The sequence below is a fragment of the Papio anubis genome, chromosome 1 (assembly GCF_008728515.1).
Source record: "Papio anubis isolate 15944 chromosome 1, Panubis1.0, whole genome shotgun sequence".
Lineage (NCBI taxonomy): Eukaryota > Metazoa > Chordata > Mammalia > Primates > Cercopithecidae > Papio > Papio anubis.
The window spans coordinates 180,973,970-180,998,858 of NC_044976.1; the positions used below are offsets into that span (position 1 = coordinate 180,973,970).

The window sequence follows — 24,889 nt, forward strand, 5'->3', positions numbered from 1 at the left end:
AGCAATCAGTACTTCATACCTGTGGGTATTTGTCAAGCCAATTAATTTTGAAAACAAATATTATGGAAGCTTGAAGAAGAGGGAGGGCTCTATAAATATTACCTAACTTAATTTTCCTGTTTTCTTTTCCTGCATTCCATTTTTCAAGTCATTGTTTTGTTTTTGGCTTTTTAATCTTATTTGCCTCATTTGCTTTCTTTTTGAGCAATACAGCTAGGAAAAGCCACTAGCTGGTCCATTCCATCTGGCTCCCTCTCTTGAAAGAAGCTAGTGAATGGCCTCAAGTTGGCTAGTTTTGGAGTTCTCTTCTCATTTGCACTTGAGCTTATAGGAAGTGGAAGTACCTGAAGTAGTTGTGACAGTGAGGTTGGTAACGCCTATGCTGTTACTCTTAATTTGAATGTTTTATTCTCTGGATAGTATAGTTGGGCTAATGTAAATAAAATTTATATTATTTATAAATACATTTATATAAATATATATTTAAGTTATATAAATATATATTTATATTTATTTATAAATATTTATATAACTTATATAAATATATATAATAGTACCTGAGATTTATATATATAAATGTGTATATATACACACAATATATTTATGTAAAATATATATACATATATCTATTTATATATTGCCTGTCCAAGTATGGCTTGGAATTTTGTTTTAGGCCATGAGTGAAATGTCAAGTTGCAAATTTTCAAGGAAAAGCAGGGCCAGGGCTCTCTAAGCACTCCAGCAGGCATGGGCCTTGTCACATCATGCCAGGTACCAGGCGCTGTTCTGGTCCCTGCCTCACCAGCACCCCTGCTCTGGCACCCACACACAGGTGCATCTTCCAGTCCTTGGGCCCTCTCTCAATCTCTATCCTATTATCACAGACATGTGGGGTTAGACCAATGAACTTTAAGCTATTTTACAGTAAAATGTGGATTATTTGCCCTATACTTAGCTCTGCCTAAGTGTACACCATGGAAAACGTAGGAAAAATAGCCCTGTGACCTCAGGAGCACACAAGGCCCTGGTGGTGTCCCAGTTCTCTGTGCTTAGGCCAGTGATGCATTATAGCCTTTTTCTGACCCTAAAAAAAATTGTCATTAGTTCCTCATGTCTTCCATAGAGGTCCTTAGAATCTGGATCAGAATGAGCAGGATCTTTTCAGTCTTGATAGCCCTAAGACCAGGTCAGGGCAGAGCCACCCACAAAAAGCCTTGGATCTGCTTTACACCAGAGACAGTCACCATCCAGCCTCGACTGGACTGAAGCTCTGGGCCCCTGGAAGCTCTTGTAAGAAAAGCTTCTAATAACTGAGCTTCCCTCATCCTAGCCCCTGAAGTCTGGCCATTTGATAGAGTTCACCCCTCGCAGTCTGAGAAGAGGTCAGTGTCAGCATGGAGGAAGATCATGGGGCTGTTGGAAGGGTTTTCAGACAGAACCAATTAACCAGGCAGGCTTTTAATAGTGTCTGAGATTTTTAAAAATTACCTGATAGGAAAATTTGGCAACTCTACAAGGAAAAAGAGTCTTAGTTGCTAGCGTCTTCTGGCTCTGGCTGCGGGGCTGGTGTGAGCAGTTATTTTGACCAGTCAGAAAGGCTTGTCGGGATCTGGTCAGAACAACTGCCGAGACTGAGCTCTCACATTCGTGCCTGTCCTCTTCATGTGAGGAAGACATACCCAACCTTACCCGTTTATGGCTGCAAACTTCCTTGAATTCATACTCGGGAAACCCGACCCTGGTGTCCGGGAGCCCTGGTGGAGAACTCTGACTTTAGGGCAGCCCTTGCCTAGGTTGCCAGGGTCAGGCATTCCTTGTGATCATACCTGCCTGGTAAAGTAACCCCCAGTCATCATCTGGAAAGCCTGAAGGACCCTAGATTCTATTCATGGATTAAACTTAACAGACATTGATGGTTCTTGTGCATTTGTGTGTGAAGAGCTATGGCTTACCTTCTTGTCATTCCAGAGAACTCTCCCCTTCCCCCCACCAAAAAAACCCAAAACTTCCCTGGGTCACACTTTTCTTTAAAAAGTACTCTAGATATTTGGAATCAGGTTGACTGGAACCTATGGGTTGTTGAAGTTCCACAGGTACGAGGAAGAGCTCTTTTACAAGAAATTGAATGCTTTTCAATTATAAGAGAGTATATAGATGGGTGTTTGTTGATTTAGCAGGCATCTGTTTGCACTTTAAGGAGACAAAGCCCATTGTGAGGGCTATTGGGAGAACTTAAAGACATAGAGGGCCCTTCCTGGAATTCCTTAAATTGTACCACCCAGGCACCAACCTACACCACTACATAAAAGCCTTGCTCAGGGAAAAATAGATAAGAAATGTGAAAACTCTTTATATCACTCTTGATGCATCACTTGTTCAGTGATAGTAATTGTTTGTTTCTCCTGACTCCTCTGGTTGTTCTGCTCACACAGGCACTGCTGGGAGACAGTGGCAGCCAGAACTGGAGCACTGGAACAGCAGAGAAATACGGGCGCCTGGACCGAGAGCTCCAGCGAGCCAATTCTCATTTCATTGAGGAGCAGCAGGCACAGCAGCAGGTAGGACCCCGGGCTTAGGACAGGGCAGTGGGAAACAAGACACCCCCTTAGTTCCTTTGCCAGCCATGGAGTCTTGTGGTTTAGTGACAAGCAGGGTAAGCCAGAGCTTGTCCTGTGTTGATTGTGTTTAATGATTGCATATGTAAAGGGTTTCAAAATCACAGCATGACTGCTTCAAGAGAACCAAGCTCAGCCAGACATGGTGGCTCGCACCTTTAGTCCCAGCTACTCAGGAGGCTGAGGCCAGAGGATCCCTTGAGCCCAGGAGTTCAAGGCTACAGTGAGCTTCGATCATGCCATTGCACTCTAGCCTGGGTGACAGAGCAAGACCCTTTCTCTAAAAAAAGAACCAAGTTCAGTTCTCTTAGAAAAAAACAGACCTTTGTTCATCTCAGCAGAGATACTTTCAGAAAGATATCTCATTTTTTTCATTGAAAATTATTGTTTCCTTTTTTTTTTTGAGACAGAGTCTTGCTCTGTCGCCAGGCTGGAGTGCAGTGGCACCATCTTAGCTCACTGCAAACTCTGCCTCCCGAGTTCAGACAGTTCTCCTGCCTCAGCCTCCTGAGTAGCTGGGACTACAGGCGCACGCCGCCAAGCCCGGCTAATTTTTTTTTTTTCTATTTTAGTAGAGATGGGGTTTCACCTTGTTGCCCAGGCTGGTCTCGAACTCTTGAACTCAGGCAATTCACCTGCCTCAGCCTCCCAAAGTGCTAGGATTACAGGTGTGAGCTACTGCGCCTGGCCTCTTGGTTGGTTTTGTTATATGTAAAGTTGACTGCTTTTGTGTAGATTAAGGGGTAGGAGGAAAATGAAGTTGATTATGTCTGGTGTTGCCTTTGATATGTAGCTATATTAATAAAAGGAAGTTAGTGATAATGTGTCTGGGGATTTGATGAGCATATACCCATTGAAACTATTGATTCTTAAATATTGTGTTTTATGTATACATGTAGTTTATATGTTCTTTTGTTCTTTACATTAGTATGTCTGCTTAACCAGTTGTTTACTTAAATTGCTATTAAACCCAGGAAAATTTTTTTCTATAGAAAGTGAGGAGAATGCAACACAACTAAAAGTAAATATTTGTCAGTCAGAAGTTGTCCTTGAGGTAACTTATTGCCACAGGGCGTCCTTTAGTTTGTCCTTGAAGAGGGAGGAGAGACTGTGTGCATAGTTCCCCACATCCAGAGATTTGCCAGACTCTCTTGTATTTAAGCTGTGGCAGTCTGTTGTGGATTGAGACCTTGATCTTGGCAATGGGCTTCCTCCTCCCAAACATCCCCACGTCTCAGTGGTCATCTGCACGTGTGCTTTCAGCCATTGTCTGCTCCATTATTGGACGTCAGCCAACCAGAGTAAATCTCTCTTGGTGGTTTCAAGCCCCGCTGACTGTTCACAAGTTGGATCAGCAGGAGATATCAGTAGCTTGACAATCCAGCCTTTTGAGCAGTGTGTTCTCAGAGGCAACGGTCTGGTCCTTTGATTTCTGGGCTTTGCTTCTGAATGTGAATTGTCCCAAGTTGGCAAAGAAACTAGCAGCTGCTAGATTGCTGGGCTTGGAACCAGGTAAGATGGATTTTAATTGCTTATTTCCCATTTCTCTGGCACCAGTTGATCGTGGAACAGCAGGATGAGCAGTTGGAGCTGGTCTCTGGCAGCATCGGGGTGCTGAAGAACATGTCCCAGCGCATCGGAGGGGAGCTGGAGGAACAGGCAGTGTGAGTATTGAGACACCCCTCTCGCTGCAGTGAAATTCAGGGGCAAAGCCATCCTACGAGACCCCTAAAAAGCCTGGCAGCTACGTGGCTGGTAAGATCAAAAGCTGTTTTATTCGTAGCTGCATTTTTATTCTGTTTTGCAGACTAGCCTCCCCAAAAGAAGCAAATCTGCTCTGTAAATTTTACTACAGGCTTTAGGCAAAGTTGTTGTTATTTTTAAACACCTCCAAAAACAGACACAGATTTCTCTGAGCAGATACTCGAAGTACAGTTATGAATGGGAATGTGAAGCAGAGAAGCCTCTGTAACCTGTGGGGATTTTTGAGCTGACTTTATCATCCTATGACTCTCCCACTACATTGAGCAAACACTCTGCTTTGCATCTTAAATTATTGTAACTTTGGTGTTTTTTGTTGTTGTTGTTGTTTTTAAAACTTACAAATTTAACACCAGTTAACAAAAACTCTTTCCTCTCAAAAAAATAAAAACAAAACATAACCTCAGTTTGTTTTTCCTTATGAACAGTCCCTTTTGCACTCAGAAGTTTGATGGCAAAAACTGCATTCTTAAATGCTGCCACAGGATACCTTTATCATTTTACAAGTCTTTTTAAAGAGAAAAATAATAAAACAGTCCGCTAGGATATTTCAGAAACTTTCCTGTCTTGATATTACGTTTATCATGACACATTGATTCATTATAAATTCTTAATGGGCCCCTGTTCTACACCAGGCCTTCTGGAAGCCAAGGGATGTAGAAGGGAACAGAGCAGACAAGACAGCCCATCTCTGCCAAAGAGTTTGCCACTTGCTGGGTAGAACAGACATTGTGTGAGTGGTGAGGGGTCATTAGATGATGGCAGTGACATGGGAGGGCCCCTGTGATGGGGACAGTGCATGCTGCCTGGAGAGCCCTGACTTAGCCCAAGGTCCCTGAGGAAGAGGGGTTTAACTGAAGTCTGAAGGATGTGTGGATGTTAGCCAGGCGAGGTGAGCGTTGGTGTGGAGGCAGGTGGTGTGGGGAGCATAGACGAGGAGGAAGAAAGTGCACCTGTGACGATGGAGAGGTGCACACATGCATGGAGCAGGGAGGTTCCATGTGTCTGGAGGCAGAGAACAAACCAGGGAAGGTCTTGTCAGCATGGTCAGGAGGTACGACTACTTATTCTGAGCATGATGAGAGACCAGTGGAGGTGAGGTTAGGAGTGATGGTGTGATCAGGTGTGATTTAGATGATGTGCTGCAGTGGAGCCAGGTAGGGAGACCAGGCAGGAAGCTGGAGTAGCCAGAATCTGTTTCATGTCTATCTAAAATGGGTCCTGACCCTAAAGTTCAGTTTGAGGAGGGGAAGGGACTAATGGCCTGAGCTTCTCTGTTGATGAAGCAGCCTGGCGGGGCAGTGGGTAATAGAGTCTGAGGGACTTCCAGTTAAAGATGGTGAATTGACACACCCCTACCTCCACTCCCTATCCACAGCTCACTAGAAAAGTAGTAAAGGGGTTTGTTTTAAGGGCATGGTGGTTCACACCTGTAGTCCCAAGTACTAGGGAAGGAGGCTGAGGTGGGAGAATTGCTTGAGCCCAGGTGTTTGAGGCTGCAGTGAGCTATGATGGCACCTCCAGGTTGTACTCCAACCTGGGTGATAGAGGAGACCCTGTCTCTAAAAAGGTAGAAATAACAGATAACTGGGAAAAAGTGTGGGATTTGGACTTAGACCTGTGCTATCTAGTATAATAGCTACTAGCCACATGTGGCTAGCTGTTAAGTAAGTTTTATGTGGCCAGTCTGAATTGAGATGTGCTCCAGAGATAAAATGCTTACTGGATTTTGAAGACTTAGTATGGAAAAATATAAAATAGCTTATTAATAATTTTTATATTACATGTTGAAATGATAGTATTTTGACTGTATTAGGCTAAATACAACAGAATTAATTTCACCTGTTTCTTTTGAAATTTTTAAAAATGTGGCTACTAGAAAATGTAAAATGGCATATGTGATTCGTATTTTTGTTGGATGGTACTGAGATAGATTTGGGCCAGCAGCTTGGTTGGTGAGTGTCCATGGACTGAAGGTGGGGTGATGTGCCTGTTTTGTCTTCAGTATGAAAAGTCACACCCAGCGCAGAAAGGTAGTTCTTGCTTTTCAGAGTTTGACCCTGTCTGGATAGGCCTGCCAACTGCAGCACCAAGATGCTGCCAGGATCTAAAATGAGCCAAATATGTTTTAATTTGAAAATTTAGGTAAGGGACAAAGACTTGTTTTAGTTGTCAATATGGAGTTCATGTAATAGTTGATTTAATAAAGAGTTGGTTGCCCTGAATCCTGCAAGACTGTCAGGTGTCTAGTTGGGCACAGATCAAGACCAGCAGTTTCTAACTGCCATTGATGCTGTCAGAGTTAATATAGCCTTTTTAGTAAGACTGTTAGTACTAATTGGTATATTACATTCTAGCCTCAGAATAATCATTTACTAATCAAAAGTTGAAAAGTCTGGAATATTTAGTGACTTATGAAATAGGCACTGCTGAAATCGTATTTTGGGGTTTTCTTTCCCAGCTGCACATTGGACAGCAAATAGTGTAAGCCTGCTGGAGTCAGTTTTCCTAGTGGGAAATACTGGTTTCTCTGTGAGGACAGATGGGGAGATGTGCATGTGCGTGTACACACACACACTCACACACCCCATCAGGGATGTTAGTGCCATGGTCTTCTGGGTTTATAATAAAGCACATAGTGCTTTACAGGAGATTATTTTATCAAAGTACATTCCTTAACTCATTGACATAAAGTGCTTTTGTGTATTACCTGCTTCTCACAAGAGTCGTGTGAGGGAAGTTGGGCTGATAGGATTGCCCTGTTTTACAGGTGAGGAAACAGTCCCAAAGAGCTGTAGGGTACGTTGTCCAAGGTAGCGGTGTAAACAAGTGGCAAAGCCTGGCTGTCTGCCTCAGATAGCATTGTTTCTACCACATTGCACTGCCACTGAGTTTGTGTTATTGTATAGACAGGTCCACACTGCCTTGTCTGCAGTTCTGAAATCTAGAAAGCTCTAAAATCTCCTTTCGTTTTTTTTTTTTTTCTTTAAATTTACAGCAAGCTCATGTTACAGAAGAACCTCACCTGAACTGACTCCAACTCTGACTCCTCATAGTTTTTTCTGCAGAAATATTAAGTATCTGATTACGGGGACTGCCCCAGACCCTCCTGGCGGTATTGACTAATGCAAAGCATATGTAATTTAGGCTTTTTTTAAATCCCGAGAATTCCAAAATCAAAATCCTATCTTGTCCCAAGGATTTTGGATAATAGAGTGAGGTCCTGAAACCCAGCGTTGCCTATTTTGTTTGCTAAAATGGAGGCCTAGTCCTGTTAACCCAGCGCACGTGCACTGCCAAGGCTTCGTGCTTACCAGCGACCTTCTGTGTCTGCTTCTCTCTAGTATGTTGGAAGATTTCTCTCACGAATTGGAGAGCACTCAGTCCCGGCTGGACAATGTGATGAAGAAACTTGCAAAAGTATCTCATATGACCAGTGGTATGTATGGTGTTTAAAGCTTAAGTATTTGTACTTAATTCTAGAACTCTGTCTTGGGGGCGTTGTCTCATAGTTATGCCCATCCAGATCCCTTTCTTGTTTTTTTACAGATCCCTTTCTCTTTTTTTTTTGAGACAGAGTCTCACTCTTTCACCCAGGCTGGAGTGCAGTGGTGCCATCTCAGCTCACTGCAACCTCCACCGCCTCCTGGGTTCAAGCAATTCTGATGCCTTGACCTCCCGAGTAGCTAGGATTACAGTTGCATGCCACCATGCCCAGCTAATTTTTGTATTTTTAGTAGAGACGGGGTTTCACCGTGTTGGCTAGGCTAGTCTCGAACTCTTGACCTCAGGTGATCCGCCCGCGTCAGCCTCCCAAAATGCCGAGATTACAGGCGTGAGCCACCGTGCCTGGCTGATCCCTTTCTTATGGCACTTTTTTTTTTTTTTTTTTTGGTGATGCCTTAGAATCAGAGAATGGAAGACTTGTATGTTCAGTCTTTATCTGCTGCTTGTAGCCTTAACTCGGGAGAAGGTCTTTGCGCTCCCCCACGGTGTTTGGTTTGGTTTTTTCCCAGTAGAGTAACTTTCTTTTTTTCTTTCTTTTTTTTTTTTTTTGAGATGCAGTCTCACTCTGTTGCCCAGGCTGGAGTGCAGTGACGTAATCTTAGCTCACTGCAAGCTCCACCTCCCAGGTTCACACCATTCTTCTGCCTCAGCCTCCCGAGTAGCTGGGACTACAGGTGCCTGCCACCACGCCTGGCTAATTTTTTGTATTTTTAGTAGAGATGGGGTTTCACTGTGTTAGCCAGGATGGTCTCGATCTCCTGACCTTGTGATCCACCCGCCTCAGCCTCCCAAAGTGCTAGGATTACAGGCGTGAGCCACCGCGCACGGCCCAGTAGAGTAACTTTGTTTGCAATTACAAAATCCTTCTTTATTTTACTGTTTTAAGATTTCCTTGCCAAAATAGGGAACTTATTTAAAACAACAGTTAAGTCAGTTACTGTTTCTCCTGGACATTCTTTCATTGATAGAAAGACACCTACTACTTCAGAATAAGATGGCATGTGTGGATCTATTTTAAATTGTTATATTTGAAATATTTCAGCAAATTTGCACCAGGATGAGGATGAAGAAACAATTTTCCGATTAGTTACTGTATAAGATATGTTCCAGTGACTCTTTACATGGGAAATAATATATTTTAAATTTGAAAAAATCCAGTATCTTTTCTTTTCTTTTTTTTTTTTTTTTGAGGTGGAGTCTCGCTCTGTCGCCAGGCTGGAGTGCAGTGGCCGGATCTCAGCTCACTGCAAGCTCCGCCTCCCGGGTTTACACCATTCTCCTGCCTCAGCCTCCTGAGTAGCTGGGACTACAGGCGCCCGCCACGTCGCCCGGCTAGTTTTTTGTATTTTTTAGTAGAGACGGGGTTTCACCGGGTTAGCCAGGATGGTCTCGATCTCCTGACCTCGTGATCCGCCCGTCTCGGCCTCCCAAAGTGCTGGGATTACAGGCTTGAGCCACCGCGCCCGGCCTGGTATCTTTTCTTTATCTGGTGGGGGTGGCTTGCTGGAAGGAGAAACTGAGATGCTCCTTGAGGTAATCTGGATGTTCCCTGACTGTAGAACACCTCCCTTGCGTTAGAATATCCCGTTTCTTGACACCTCATTCTTCTGTTGGTTTCCTACTGTCAGGTACATGTTATAAGGTCTAATAGGTTAGCTTTTTGAGGCAAGATTTAAATACATATGCATGTTTACTTTTTAGAAGTTTAACTCATAGTCAGGTTACATAACAGTTCTCTAGGGTTCAGTTTCTTTTCTATAAAAATAGGTTGAGTCCTACCTCTCCAGGTAATTGTGAGGATTAAATGAAATACCAATAAAGTAGAAGTGCTTAACTGGATTTACCATGTATTTATTGGTACTTAGTAAATGTTTTTAAGAAATTGTAAGGCAAGAAAAATTGCAATGGCCCCAAGGGGCAAAGGACCTATTATATCCAAAACAAAGAGAAGCTCCTATCTAGAGTCATTTTCTTCTTTCTCTCTAGGGACAGCTATCTTTGTTTCTAGCAGGCTCTTCAATGCCTGAAACTGTGCATATATGGGAAGCAGGCACCAGCTTAGTTCATCTGTCACACATTTAGAGAAAGGTTTGCAAAGTCTTTTCTGATTCCCTCTGTTGTCTCTTCTTCTACCTTCTCCCCTCTACTTTAAAAAAAAAAAAAGTGTTTTAATGAAGAATTGTATAACCAGTTTAACCTCCAGGCCTCTCACTCATGTATGTATTAGTTGCAAAGTCAAGTAGCTACTTCAGCACCAGTTCTGTTTGGGGAAGAGCAAGTGAACAAAGATGCACTGTCTTTGTTTCCCAGCATTCTGGGTATGAATAATTTAGAAAAGTACTTGCATTGTGAGAAGCGGCCCAGTGTGTATAAATAGCACTGAAGTTTGCTTATGCTTTATTCTACTTTTTCCCAAAAGAAAAATTGGGGAAGCAATGTAATAACTTTGGTTATATTTGTATAAGAAAAAGAGCCAGGAAACAGAGCATTTATCCTGAATGGTGCTTCACTTTTGACAGGTTACTTGTGTTTTCATTTTAATCTTTGCTTGCTACCCAAAGAAATACTCCCTAAGGATCTCCTCCTGCTTGGTGCTTTTTGCTTCGATTTGACAAACAAGCAATTTGTATTGGTCTCTGCTCTGCTCCATAATTTTTGCAGAAGTTCACTGCTTTGTGATCAAACCTGTACATAAAGGAATCCTACGGAGGCACAATGAAGTGTGATTACGTAGTTATGAACACACAGGCCTCATGATTCTTCAGCGGCAGACCATCTCCGCTCCCCATGGTTGTCTGCTTCATGGGGAGAAAGCAACCAAGACTCCACATTTACTTTTTTGAATGACCCAAGAGAGACACTAATTGTATTCTCTTACCCACAGAAGTATTTTATTTTAAGTAGATACTGAGATTTTTTTCCCTCTCACTTTCTGACATTCCATTCATCTTTTCTCTTTAGGGGAGAAAAATATTTTGAGAGAGAGAAAAAACTACCATTGGAGTTCTTTTGTTCCCCTCTGACTTTTTGAGGCAGGTCCTGAGCTTGCAATGCTGCTTAAAACTTTCCACTTGAGGTCACAAAAGCCCCTGTGGTTAGTACCCGTTCCTTCTATGCATGAAGCCTCTGTGGGAAGTGCTGAGAAGTCTGCTGGGGTAACAGCTCCCTGGGGTTACCTAGTTCATGCTTCATAGAGGCAGCGTAGCCACTTCAGAGGAAAACGGCTTTAAAAGAGCATCCTCGGGTTGTGCTGGCTTATGTGGTATATGCTTCTCCTTGGTGAAAATTCCTACTTAATACAGTTGTGGAAGAGGAAGTGATTGGAGGGTAGTAGGGGGCGTGAGTCGAGGCTGATGGAAAGCCAAAAAGTGGAAACTGGTTCAGTGTTGGAAATCTGGTGCTGAAAATGGCGAGATGCCTGAGGGAAGGGGGTAAACATAGGAGTGTGTGAGGTTGAGGGAGGGGTTGGAGAAGGAATACTTTCTCTGTTTTCATCCTGAAAGAATCACAACTAATCATTTTAGCAAAGTGGCTTTAAATTACTGTAAGCATTTTAATCTTTTTTAAAAATTAATAAACTATTTTTAGAACAGTTTTACGTTCCTAGCAAAATTGAGCAGGAAGTAGAGAGAGTTCCCATATAGCCCCCTTCCCCCACACATAACCTCCATGACTATTGATATCCAGCATCACGGTGGTACATTTGTTACAGTCAGCCTACACTAACACATCATTAATCATCTGCAAAGACCATTGTTTACATTGGGATTCACTCTTGGTATTGTACGTTCTGTGGGTTTGAACAAATGTATAAATGACATGTATCCATCATTGTAGCATCACACAGAGCAGTTTCACTGCCCTAAAAATCCTGTGTTCCACCTGTTTATCCGTCCTTTCCCCTAATCCCCCAACTACTGATCCTTTGACTGTCTCCATAGTTTTGCTTTTCCAGCATGCATATGGTTGGAATCATATATCACAGATCCTTTTCAGATTGACTTCTCTCACTTAGCAATGTGCATCTAAGTTTCCACTGTGCTTTTTCATGGCTTGATAGCTTATTTCTGTTTTAACACTGAATAATATTCGATTGTATGAATGTACCACAATTTATCCATTTACCTATTGAAGGACATCTTGGTTGCTTCCAAGTTTTGTCAATGATGAATAAAACTGCTGTAAACCCCCATGTGCAAATTAGCCAGGCGTGGTGGCGTGTGCCTATAACCCCGGCTACTTGGGAGGCTGAGGCAGGAGAATCACTTGAACCCAGGAGGCCGAGGTTGCAGTGAGCCAAGATCGTACCACTGCACTCTAGCCTGGGTGACAGAGGGAGACTCTGTCTCAAAAAAAAAAAAAAAAAAAAAGAAAGAAAAGTGCAGGTTTTTATATGGACATAAGTTTTTAAGTTCATTTGGATAAGTGACAAGGTATGTGATTGCTGAATGGTTATGGTAAGAGTATGTTTAGGTTTTGTAAGAAACTGCCAACCTATCTTACAAAGTGGCGGTACCAGTTTGAATTCCCACTAGGAGTTCCTATTGCTCCACATCCTTGCTAGCATGTGGTGTTGTCACTGTTTGGGGTTTTGACCATTCCAATAGGTGTGTATTGTTTCTTGTTTTAATTTGTATTTCCCCAGTGACATCTAATGTTGAACATCTTTTCATATGCTTCCCTGGCATCTCTTTCATGGTTTTTCTTTTTTTTTTTTTTTTTGAGACAGAGCCTGACTCTGTCACCTAGGCTAGAGTGCAGAGTGCGATCTCAGCTCACTGCAACTTCTGCCTTCCAGGTTCAAGTGATTCTCGTGCCTCAGCCTCCCGAGTAGCTGGGATTACAGGCCTTCACCACCACGCCGAGCTAATTTTTGTATATTTAGTAGAGACAGGGTTTCACCATGTTGGCCAGGCTGTTCTTGAACTCCTAGCCTCAAGTGATCTGCCTGCCTTGGCTTCCCAAAGTGCTGAGATTACAGGTGTGAGCCACTGTGCCCAGCCCCATCTCTTTTTTGATGAGATGTCTGTTCAGGTCTTTTGTCCATTTTTAAAATCAATGTTAGTTTTCATACTGGTGAGTTTTAAAAATTCTTTGTATAATACATTCTGGACAACAGTCCTTTATCAGATGAATCTTTTGCAAATATTCTACCCCAGTCTGTGGCTTGTCTTCTCATTCCTTTGACAGTGACTTCTACAGAGCATAAGTTTTTAGTTTTAATGACATCCCGATTTCAATTATTTATTTCATGGATATATAGTGCCTTTGGTGTTGTAGCTAAAAAGTCATTGCCATATCCAAGGTCATCTAGGTTTTCTCCTGTGTTTTCTTCCAGGAGTTTGATAGTTTTGCATTTTACATTTAGGTCTGTGGATACATTTTGAGTTAATTTTTGTTAAGGTGTAAAGTCTGCGTCCAGCTTCATTTTTTTGGCATGGATGTCCAGTTGTTTCAGCACCATTTGTTAAAAAGACTCTCTTTGCTCTGTTGTATTGCACTTGCTCCTTTGTGAAAGATCAGTTGGCTGTATTTATGTCAGTCTATTTCTGGACTGTCTGTTCCATTGATCTGTTTGTCTATTTTCCTAATACTACATTGTCTTGATTGATGTTATGGTAAGTCTTATAGTTGTTCCACATTGTGGGAATATTCTGTGCCAGGTTTTTTTTTAGTCTTTTTTTCTTTTTTCAGGTTTCTGTTGACAAATTGTGTGAAGCTCAGAGATCCTTTCCTTCTCTCTGTTTAGCCTACTAATGAGCTCATCAGGGGCATTCTTCATTTGTGTTAGTCTTTTTGATCTCTATTTTTTTTTCGTTGTAGAATTTCCGTGTCTCTGCCTACGTTATCCATGTGTTCTTGCATGTTTACTTTTTCCATTAAAGCCTGTAGCATATTAACCACAGTTTAAAAAAATTCCTCTTCTGATAATTCCAGCATTCCTGCTGTATCTGACTCTGGTTCCAATGCGTTTTCAGTTTCTTCGGACTGTTGCTTTTTCCTTTTAGTGTGCCTTATAACTTTTTGTTGAAAAGTGGACTCCATATACTGGGTAAAAGGAACTGTGGTAAATAGACTTTTACCATAGATGGGGTGGTGAGGTCGGGGGTTGGCAATTTCTAGTCCTATGATTAGGTCTTAGCTTCTGGTGAGCCTGTGCCCCTGGCCTGTGAACCTCACCAGTGCTTCCCAGTTTTTCTACTGTTAGGTGTAACTGGATGGCTAGAGAAGACTGGAGTTGGGTATTTTCCTTCCCCCAGGTTAGATTCTGGTTAGTTTCTTTTGAGGTCAGACTTTTGTTTAGAGCAGAGTGCTCTGGAGTATTTCATAATGGTTCTTTTTTCCCTCCACCTGCTGGAAGCATGAGAGGATTTTTCCCAATATTTGCTGAGAACCTGGTCAAGCTCCTGGAGGTAAAACCCACAGAAGTGTGGGGATCCCCTTTGCCTGGGTCCCCTTGGAGTGTTTTGGTTTTTTTTTTTTTTTTCCCATCTCAGACTTGTCCACACTGAGCCTTCAGTGACTCATCAATTAAAGTTAAGCTTTTCCTACCAGGATGCTGGTTCCTGTGGAGTTTGTTGCTTCGTGGGTTTCTGCTCTGATAAGCTGTGATTCTCTGTATGCACCTGTAAGTTTCTGCAGTTTTAGGGGCAGCAGTTTACCATGTGACCTCACTTCTCTGATGGATCTAAGAAGAGTTGTTGCTTTTTCAGTTTGTTCAGATTTTTACTTGTTATGACAGAATGATGACTTCTAAGCTTCTTACATACTTGGCTGGAAATTAAAAATTTAACATTTTTTATCAGATGAGAGAATGCCAGCTATAAAAGTTTTCTTGACCATTGAAGTAATAGTTTAACAGGTCAAAGTGTGACCTGCAGTAAGCCAACTCTGCCTCCCCTAGACCTTTGGAACAGTCCTACCTGAGAACAGGGAGTGATGGACCTGGGGTCTTGGTCCTACTCACAGAGTTAACTAAATGAGTTTCTAGTATGTCTGAGGTAAACCAACATGATCACCACTTAGAAGGTACTTGCTTTACTTATAATTTGGTGGCAGTTCTCTTGTCCAGTTCTAAGACTTTGATATCCATAATATTTAAAATAATTTTAAGTACATGTTTTGCCTTGTGGAGAGTTTAGCAGTTTATTTTCATAGACTGAGATCTTTTTACAATGTGATTATCAATAGCTATAGTGTGCTAAAATCAGTGGGCTTTCAAAGACACTTTAGTGAATCAATATGTCTTTATATTTCTATTTAAATGGAACTCTTATTCCTAGTGGTTGAACTGCATTTTCATGAATTCTGTGAATTCTGTTATCAGTCGGGCCCTTTGTGGAAGATGCCAAAACTCATCAGTGGAAAGACTGCTCATTTTTTCTATGTCTCCAAATTAAGGAAGCATCCTGATGTTGACAGCATCCTCTATGCCCTAGGTTTGGGCACTGCACAGTGTGTGTATGACAGGGTTTGTATTGTTTAATTCTCACAACAACCCTGCGGGGCAGCTGTTGTAGCGTTGGGACCACAGGATTGTGAGCTACAGCAGGGCTCCCCCAGGGCCTGTCTGGGCCCTTCTGTCTCACAGGGCCTCCCTGCTCTCAGCCATTTGGATGGACTCTGGCCACTTTGTTTCCTGTGCCTGCTGTTCCAAATTGTTGGTAGGGCAGAAAGTTTCAGAAAAAACATTCCACTTTCATTTACAGAGGAACTGTATAAGGTATTTTAACCCAGTTACTAGTTAAGTAATCTTACTTGACTAGGTGTGGTGTGAAATTAATCATGCTGTCTCACTGGAGCTTACTTTTTCAGCTGTTTATTTCCTGAAGTGACCAGCAGTAGCTTTCATCTCCTTTCCCTCCTCCTGTTGTGCTCATTGAGAAAAGAATGTGATTATTGTTTAATTAAATGACTTGACTTTTATGCGATATTAAAGCAGGCAGGCTTTGATCTGTAACACCAGTGCCAACACCTTTTTTGAGGAAAGCTAAGATCCGCAGATTGTAATTAAAGACTTGAGACACAAAGCATGTAATTATTACGAGACATTTTCAGGGGACTGGCAAAATTGTGACTGCATGCGAAGTGCAGGCCAAGAACAGAACAGTGTTAGAGTATCAGGCACCTAGGCAGGTGTAAGATCATGGCCCCGTCATTTGCACGTTCTGCCCCTTTTCTGCTTCAAAGGGTGCCATAAATTCCACGTAACTGTTTCTTGGGGAACGTGGAGTCCCTGTGAGAGCTAATCCCCATGTCCTGCCTTCCAGATCGGCGCCAGTGGTGTGCCATAGCCATCCTCTTTGCAGTCCTGTTGGTTGTGCTGATCCTCTTCTTAGTGCTGTGACGGCGGGGCCTCTGGGTGCGAGTTCCTCCTGCATATGAACCGAGGGGAGGAGGAGAAGCTAAGCACGTGTGACATTGCCGTCTACTCACATTCCTATCCTGGAAACATACTGCTGCACTGACTTTTCTCCGTGTGACCCCACAATTGACACGGCTTCTCCATCCCAGCGCTGGAAGGGCCAGTGGGAAGAGGAAATAGATGTCTACACTCCTGGCTGCAGCTGGACAACAGAAGCCCCATGCCACCTGTCCAGTTCTGAGGAGAACTAGCTGCTGCCTTGCTTTCCGGGACCTCGTTCGCTGAGGAGGGACTCAACAGACTTCACTGGTGTTTTGCTGTTGCTCATTCCATGCATCTTTGGCAGCTCTTTTCTTCTGCTCAGACCCTTCCCTGTGCTCAGACAGTGCGCCGCTGTCCCATCAAAAGAAACCTGTCAGGAATGCAAGCTTCTGGGTATGTTTCGTTTCCCATTGCTGTAGCATTTCTTAGCCCCTGAGAGCTGATGATTATTGAGGACAGAAGGCTCAGAAACAGTTTGTGACAGAAAATGCAGTGTTTCATTTTTCAGGGATAAATGCTAAGATAAAATTGCTTTTCCAGGTCATTTTTTTTTGTGGTAAGAATAACTAATGGAGAATAATGAAACACACTGGGGCTTGGGGATGCTAACAACTTGTGGCTTTAACTGACAGGAGCAATTAAAAAGAGCAAGAGGGCTCTGCATTGGCATAGCTTAGGGAAGGGTTGATGATGTCGCCAGAGGTCAGCTCCTGATCCTTGCCGACTTGATGTTGCTGTACCAGGGCTGCCTCCCCAGAGGTGCAGCTTGCGTTTTGAGGGTAATTCCTACGTATGTTGTTGCTAAATAGCTCAGTAACACACTTGAATAGATTTGGATACCAGATTGTCCTTATTACAGTTCTTTTACTCCTAGGGCACTCTACATTGGGGGTGGGGGTTGGGAGTGGTTAGTACAGTTATTACATTTATTCAGAAACGTAATGACATAAAAGATTAGCTCTGGGCCCGACTTCTCTTACCCTGTGGGTAATGGCAAGGATGTGTAGGTGAACTTGGTTCTTTTTTTTCCCCTAAGATGACAGCTTGATTTTATCATCTGCAGTCAAATAACTGAGCCAATCCAAATTTAAATGATAGATGCTTTAATTGAGTTTAAGTAGCTGAAACTGCTGAGACACTAAACTTTAAGCTTCTGATGACTTTTTAAATGCCTCAAATGTGCACATGTATATAGGATATTTTTATAACTTCCCTGATGAATTATCTGATATTAAAGTAGTATTTGGACCCAGAGCCAGAACTTGGTGGTGGAGGCTGCTGGTCTCTTCTCACCACCTTCTTTTGCACTTGGAAAGAACAGCAACATCTGGATAGAGTTCTAGCTTTGACTTCTCATTTCCTCACCTTTTTGGGTGCATTCCTCAGCACATTTTTTTTTTAACCTTTTTGTTTTGTTTGTATTTCATGTGGTTTTGTTTGGGGGTTTTGGTTTTTTCACCCTTTTTTTGTGATTTGCAATGATGTGCTTGCCCAGCTAACTTTTGAATTGCACTTTTTAATAAATATTCGTAACAATTTTTGAAGAAGGATATTTTATCTCATTTGAGATCATGGTAGGTTAAGAAAATATGCCTGTTGATGAAAGCTTAAAAGCAAATTTGTGAAACTAAAAGGGCGATTGACATCCATGTTTACACTCCGCTCTAATGTTTGATATATAAATAAGTTATTTTCAAATTAGGAAAAAAAAAGTGAGTATTACAAAGGGCTTCAGATGTGTAGAGTACTAGGTTATTTATGTTTTACAAAGTTTGAATCGTCTATAAACTAAGAAAGGGGATGATCTTTAGATTTGCATTAAAATACAGAAATCTTTTAAAGTGAATGTGGACCTTGTCTAAGTACTGTAATCCACACAACACATTATAAGAAGTAAACCAGCATCTTAAAGAATTATAAAATTACCTTATTTAAAAGCCATGCTATTGTTCTGCTATTACCAGATTTATTGTGCCACACAAAAGGATCATGTGTGTCAGCAGGGGCCGTTTGGAGCAAACCTAGTCATTAATGAGTAAGATACTCCTGTTAGTTCAGGCACCAAGTTTTATGACCCAGAGGCTTAATGATGTTTGGATATATTTCAGATAGACGTGCTTACGTCACTGATTTAAAGTATTTTCTAAATAGTGGCCATTGTAGACCTGACTCAGGCTGAAGCTAAATAGATAACAATTTAGAAAGTTAACTGAAAATACGGGGCATTCTCCCCGTAGGGCCACCATGCCCTTCTGCCCCTGGCTGACTTGATCCTGGGTCTGATCCTGTTGCACCCTGACTGGGCAGCCCCTGCAGAACCAGTGTTAATTTGAAGGGCCTCCACTCAGGCTCCAAATGTGGCAGCCAAAGAGAACAAGCCGGGGAACCTACATTTATTTTTAAGGACAAATATTTCCTCCTCAGTGATGCTAATGTTCAGGGCTTTAGAGGGAACCCAGGTGATCTCTTCACCCTGTGTCCTAGAATGGGAGAGTAAGTAGACAGCGGTGATAACCCCACACTACTTATAAGCGCATCCTTAGAGCACTTGGGGCTTTCTTTCCCCTTTCGCCTTCTGTACCTAGTACCATATTCCAGTTTTAAAGAACTGGCAGAATGTGATGGATAACAGAGAAAGAGCTCAATTTATGTTTATTGGAAGAACATTTTACTTAAATGATTTGAGGGGTGGGAGGGAACGAACTATTGAGTTTGCCAGAGTGAAAATCCATCTGAAAAACTAAACTACCTTTAGTTTTTAGTCCTAATTTTTGGTGTTGTCTCTGTGGACGGTGAAGAATCACAATGCTCTGTGCGCCCTGGACTGTGTGGCAAATGCAGGTTGCAGCGTGTGTGTTACATGAGGATCTTCCACAATTTCAGAATGCACGCCAGAGCTGTAGGGGAAACTTGGTAACTTGCCCATTATTCTCTGCTTTTAGCCAGAGTTAAACAGACTGATGGGTCTGGTAGCCAACAACTTGGCAACTTCCCCTCCTTCTCACCTCGTGAGATTAAGGGCTGTGAAAAGAAATCTAGTCTAACTCCAACAGAAATCTGTCTCTGTTAAGTGTTTTACCTTCTGTAAGTAGAGATGGTAGAGCCAAGATTTTTCTTTTGGTAATTTCCCTGTCTATAAAGTGAGACCAGAGGGATATCTGTTCCCTGTTACCTTTTTGGAGAATTCATAACATTTGAAGATCAAAAAATTGAATGATAAATATGAATGGCTTTTCAATTCTGTGGGCTTTGTACCGTTTGGCTTCAGCTTGTACTGCAAGATGAATTTGTAAACAAAACAAAATTGGATTGTCTGGAAAGCTAAAGTTCTAAAATATGGAATGTACTGCCTCTAATTTTTCTTTGTCTTCCTCTCATTGGCATTTTTTTCTCTCCCAGGTTTCTTAAGAATAATGTTTTTTAAAGGAGGCTTTTTGCCCATCAAGAATAAAAAGAAATAAAACCAAAGGGTTACCGGACTTAAGCCCCCACAGTCACTGTGCGCCATCCCTGAGCAAAGTCCGCCTCTGAGGACAGTGCCCCTGCCCCAGTGACAGGCCTTGCTCCTCCCAGGGCCTTTGCTTCTGGTTAAGGGGACGTTTCATTACTGGCTGGCCTGAATAGGGGGTGGTCTGTCTTCTTTCTCTCCTTTTTTTTTTTTTTTTTGATTAAAAAATTAAAACCAAACCAGAATTTATTGAAAGCAGGTAACTTCCGGTAACTCAGCTTAGAGATACTGTTACTCAGGACAACAGTATGTACAAAAGTCTCTGGAAGAGGAAAACGAAACAACCTGAAAACAATTCGACTTGAAAAGGATTGAATCACTAGAATGATGATATTGCAGAATAACACAAAATGCAACGAAGAGCCACCCAAGCCTGAGGGTAAGAACTCTACTTCCCAGATTCTTGGATCACAGCCTATGACTTTTTGGGGCACAGAGGCTGGCTTCAGCATGAGGATCTCACTACTAACTGCATGTAACGTATCCATGCATTGGGCAGACGCTAAACACACAGAATGAGGCCACCAGACAGGGTACACATGAACCCATGAGATCGGTGCTCTCTGCAGAGTCTGTAGACCTGGCAGGGGACCATGGATAGCTTAGAGGTACTTACTCTGCAGCTGGTCACATAAGACCGTAGACTGGTCTAAGCCCTACAGTTCCCTTATCCAATTGCCCACTAACCAGTGAGAGAGAGGAGCAAGACTTGGAAGCTGCTTCCAAACCAATTTTTGGTCTACAGTAAATAAGGATAAACATAAAACACCATTCCACAGGCCACCTTCAAAGGAACTAGTGGGCAAAGAAGGTGAGAGATCCCAAAGCCCCATTTAGTAACCCCCACTGAAGGAGGGGGATGGGTGTGAGTGGTGAGATATCCTGTTCTGCTGCTGTGGGCACCCCTGTGACCTGTCCTGCTGTACCATCCGGGCCTTGATTCGTACGGTTCCCCCTACTTCCTAGATGTGCACTCTCATGGCCCAGAGCTCTCACCTTTCTAAGCCTGATCCTCCTGGACTCCTGCATACACAGAGTGGAAATGCCAGATCCTGAGGGTTCTCTGAGGAGGGTGAGGTGGCAGTGTTTTTGAGAACATGGGGTCCTTCCATGCCATGTCAGTTGCAGGTGGGGCAGGCCAGAGGATGCTGAGTTACAGGAGGCAGAGAGCAGTCAGTCAAAGAACAGGGAGGAGAATACAGCTGGGAAAATGACGAGAAGTTTCCATTGCATGGACTCAGCAGGGGATTTCTGGGGTCAGCTCAGTTATGAGGCATAAACAGCAAAGCTTTAAAACTGATGTGAGAACAGTGTGTCTCCCCTTTTCCAAATTCCCCAGAGGAACCTACTCCCTGCTCTAGAACTTCACATCAAAGAAACAATGCACCTGATGGGAAGAAGTCTTTTCAGGACCCCAGAAGTGCCCATTGGTGGCCCATCAGAACAAGTCTGGCTGCTTCTCGTTTTTGGGTCTGCAGATTTGGGCAAGATGGCTAGAGGGCTGGAGGTTTCCCAAGGCCTCTAGATGCCGTTGTGCAAAATCAATCCTCCACACATCACTGGCCAGTAGTAGTATGCTCGCTCCACCACCCACTGGCAGTGAGGAAGATCTTTTTGCTGTCAGAGAGGGCTGCCATTCACTAACATGCTGTAAGTCCGTTCCCTGGCTGCTGGAGTGCACAGGCGAGGGGGTCTTGAAGACCCTCGTGTCAAACTTGAGTGTCAGGCCTGCAGTTGGTTTCACCATAGATAACCCTTGTTGCCCTGCAGCTGGGGTAACTGTTATGGTGTGTCTTGACCTTTTGCTCTTCCTCTTCCTTGTCTGAACTGAGTTCCCTTCTTGGGTAAAGGACGACCTTTATGTTTATTTTCTTCTTCCACTATCCTGTCGCTCACGTGCACAGGAGTCCCACCTTATCTGTGGTTTCACTTTCTGAGGTTTCAGTTATCAGAATGGGTTGCACCAGAAAGCACGAGCCTATACAAAGACATCAGCAAGGGAGTCCTTATATATATAAGGGAAGAAACAGTTTATCATCTAGTCAGTACAATCTGCGGTTTCAAGCATCCACTGTGGGTCTTGGAATGTATCCCTGCAAAAAGGCACTGGGGCAGGGGGCACTTCTGTGTACTTCAAAACATGTACACGATGAAAACATACAGTGTTATCTGTCAATCTGAAAACAAAATCGCCATGACTTCTGGGCACTGTAGTCCTACCTGTGGACTGGCTGCCTGACTGTGGAGCGTCCTCGTATTGGACATTAAGGGACTGTCCTAAGATGGCGACTTCTCATTTGGCAGCCTGTGGCAGCTGAGTTTGAATTTGGTGGCGGCCGTTGCGTGTTAGGGTAGCCATAGAGCTGCTCCCTCTCAGCCACAGCAGCAAGCAGTTTCACTTGACCCATTTTACACCTGTTGTCTCCACCCAAGCACCATGGCTCCAGCTAGGAAGGGCGGCTGTTGGGTGGCCAAGACCAACTCGTTACAGAGCCAGAAGCTGACCTCCTTTCTTAAGGATTTCAACCGTGAAGTGCAAATACTATGGAAGCCAATTCAGTCAGGCAGAACCTCTCCCAGAAGATTGATAAGCTGCATGACCAGGCCACTCAGCGGCTTCCTGAGGCACAGTGTGACATGAACTGGTAATGCACAGACTGTGCATTCGTAGCTGTTTCGTGAGTAATATGCACAGTGCGTGTCTTGGGTATTTTAAAGTACATGAGAGGGTTGTTTCAGCAGCTGATGGGATGCCAAATGTTTGACTTTTTATTATTCCAGCCCTTCAGATTTCCCCAGAATTGTCACCTTCTAGAGCGTGTGTCTTCCCAGTGTGTTCCGGAAATTCTCTATACCACTGCCGTGTTGCTCAGAAAACAACAGCGCTTTCAGTCAGTTCAGGTAACCTTAGAATCTGCTCTGATGCCTCAGAAAGGAAGAAAGGCCAGGACGGCTTTGGCTTGGGTGGCAGTCTTAGTTCTCCCTTGGTTTCACTTCCTTTTCCATTTTGGTGGCTTCCCATTTCATCCCATAGCCTCCTCTCAGAGGCTGTCCCACCCCTCCTCCCCCCAGCTCCATTCTTCCTACTCTCTGGCCCATTTGTGTCCTCAGAGGTCTGGCTGCTGCCACTGCACCTGCCTCAGACCCGGTGTCACCTCGCCAGGGCTTCAGCCAGCCTGGCCTTCCAGCTGCCACCCAGCAGCTCAGCTCAGCAGAACCTTCTGGCCCAGACCTTCACTCCCAACTCCCACCCAGGGGCAAATGCAGAAGCCTCTGCTGGTGCAGCCAACACGGAGTGGGGGCAAGGGGAAGAGGAAAAGCAGCAGCTTCCTGTGCTTCGCAGCTCAGAGCATTGGTAAGAGTGGGTGGAATTTGGCATTCTGCTTCTACCATTTTGAATGAATTGGCCTATTCTTTATACCGTCACCCCTCCCTTCCAAATCATTCATTCTGGTGTGCAGCCCGTTTCTATTTATTTTCTGTTGGTATGACCAGAGCTGCCATGTAAGCTTGTGCCCTGCACAAGGATAGATACCCCACTGGGGAACAAACGGGACCAAAATCCACTCTGTGTTCTGCTGGCCAAGCCAGGTGACCTGGCCTGGGCTGCGTCCTCCCAGAAGAAGGGTTCATTTTTCCAGTTTGCACACATGTGCTATTTGTGGGTTAGCTGAGGCCCTGCTCATGTCTTCGGTTGGTTCACAAACCAGAAACAGAACAAATGGCCAGAAATTAGTGTTGTAATCAAACTAGATTTACAACCAAAGCACGCTGAGTGGCATTATGGGTTTTATCCTGCTGCATGGCAAGGCGTTCATGCATGGGCTGTGCTCAGTGTCCTTTTTACTCAGCCATGCCAACCATGGGGAAGCAGGAGGGGAGCTTGTTGGAGAAGGCGGCCTCAGTGAGAGCCTTGGTGCATTCCCCTGAAGCCACAATTTGGGACTTCTCCCTCAGCAGGGGTCCTCACAGTCTGAGTGTTTTTCAGAAATCTTGGGTCCAAGGGACCCCAATCTTTTTTTTTTTTTTTTGAGGTAGAGTCTCACTCTGTCACCCAGGCCAAAGTGCAATGGTGTAATCTCGGCTTACTGCAACCTCCGACTCCCAGGCTCAAGTAATACTCGTGCTTCAGCCTCCTGCCTAGTAGCTGGGACTACAGGTCCGCGCCACCAAGCCAGGCTAATTTTTGTATTTTTAGTAGAGATGAGGTTTTACCTTGTTGGCCAGGTTGGTCTCGAACTCCTGACCTCAAGTGATCCACCTGCCTCAGCCTCCCCAAGTGCTGGGATTACAGGTATGAGCCACTTATACCCAGCTGGTGGGACTCCAAATCTTCTGTCCAGACCCCGGGGTCTGAACTCATATTTAACTACTGAAAGGTATCAGCATTTGCCCTCTGGTTGAACTTGACCTTCTTACTGAGAACCAGCCGGGCAGGCATCAGATGCCTCAGGCTCCAGAGGAGAAGCTGGTGGGCAAATAGATCAGGAGCAACTGCTTTCACCATCAGGGATGAAAGTTGAAGGCCAAGAACACTTCCTTGTCCTGTGGTGCAGGGGTTGGGATGGAGGAGCGAGTCTTATAAATGGAATAGAACTAAGTGTTGGGATTTAAAGGCAGGACGTTTGCCGCCTGCCCCCAAATGCCCCCAAACCCTCGAAAATTCCACAGATTCCCTTGGCTTAACTCCTCTCACAGAGGTAAGCTAAGGTAGTCAGTCTCACTGTAGCTGCGGTGAATTCGTTTAATGATCTTGGTTTCCTAACTGCTAGATAATCCAGTGGAGCCAGAAAGTTTTGGTGGATTAGGGAACCTACAGAGGTTGGGTAGAGATGTATTAGGAGTTCAATTGTTTCCCCTGCAAAAAAATTCATGAAGTTGTAACCCCCAGGACCTCAGAATGTGGCCTTCTCTGGAAATAGGGTTGATGTAATTTGGGAAGATGAGGTCATCCTGCAGTAGTAGGGTGGGCCCCTAATCCAGTATGACTGATGGCCTCATGAAAAGGGAACAGAGCCCTACAGTTTACACAGTGCTTTTATGCACATTTTTCTTATCCATTTCTGTAGGGTAGGCTTTATCATACCTGTT

The 24,889-nt window shown here is 43.7% G+C and overlaps 1 protein-coding gene across 3 annotated transcripts in view; it reads left to right on the top strand.

Annotated features, from left to right (window-relative positions):
• Positions 1 to 24,889, top strand: part of STX6 (syntaxin 6) — a 99,373-nt gene that overhangs the window by 56,297 nt on the left and 18,187 nt on the right. For 2 of the 3 annotated variants that reach the window (XM_021929941.2, XM_031658027.1), the window contains 4 exons: positions 2,433 to 2,558; positions 4,173 to 4,279; positions 7,721 to 7,815; positions 16,154 to 23,153. In XM_021929941.2, the coding sequence (XP_021785633.1) occupies positions 2,433 to 2,558; positions 4,173 to 4,279; positions 7,721 to 7,815; positions 16,154 to 16,230 (405 nt within the window). In that variant the 3' untranslated portion in view covers positions 16,231 to 23,153. The remainder of the gene's footprint in view (positions 1 to 2,432; positions 2,559 to 4,172; positions 4,280 to 7,720; positions 7,816 to 16,153; positions 23,154 to 24,889) is intronic. The other variant, XM_003893441.3, reaches the window with a different exon arrangement.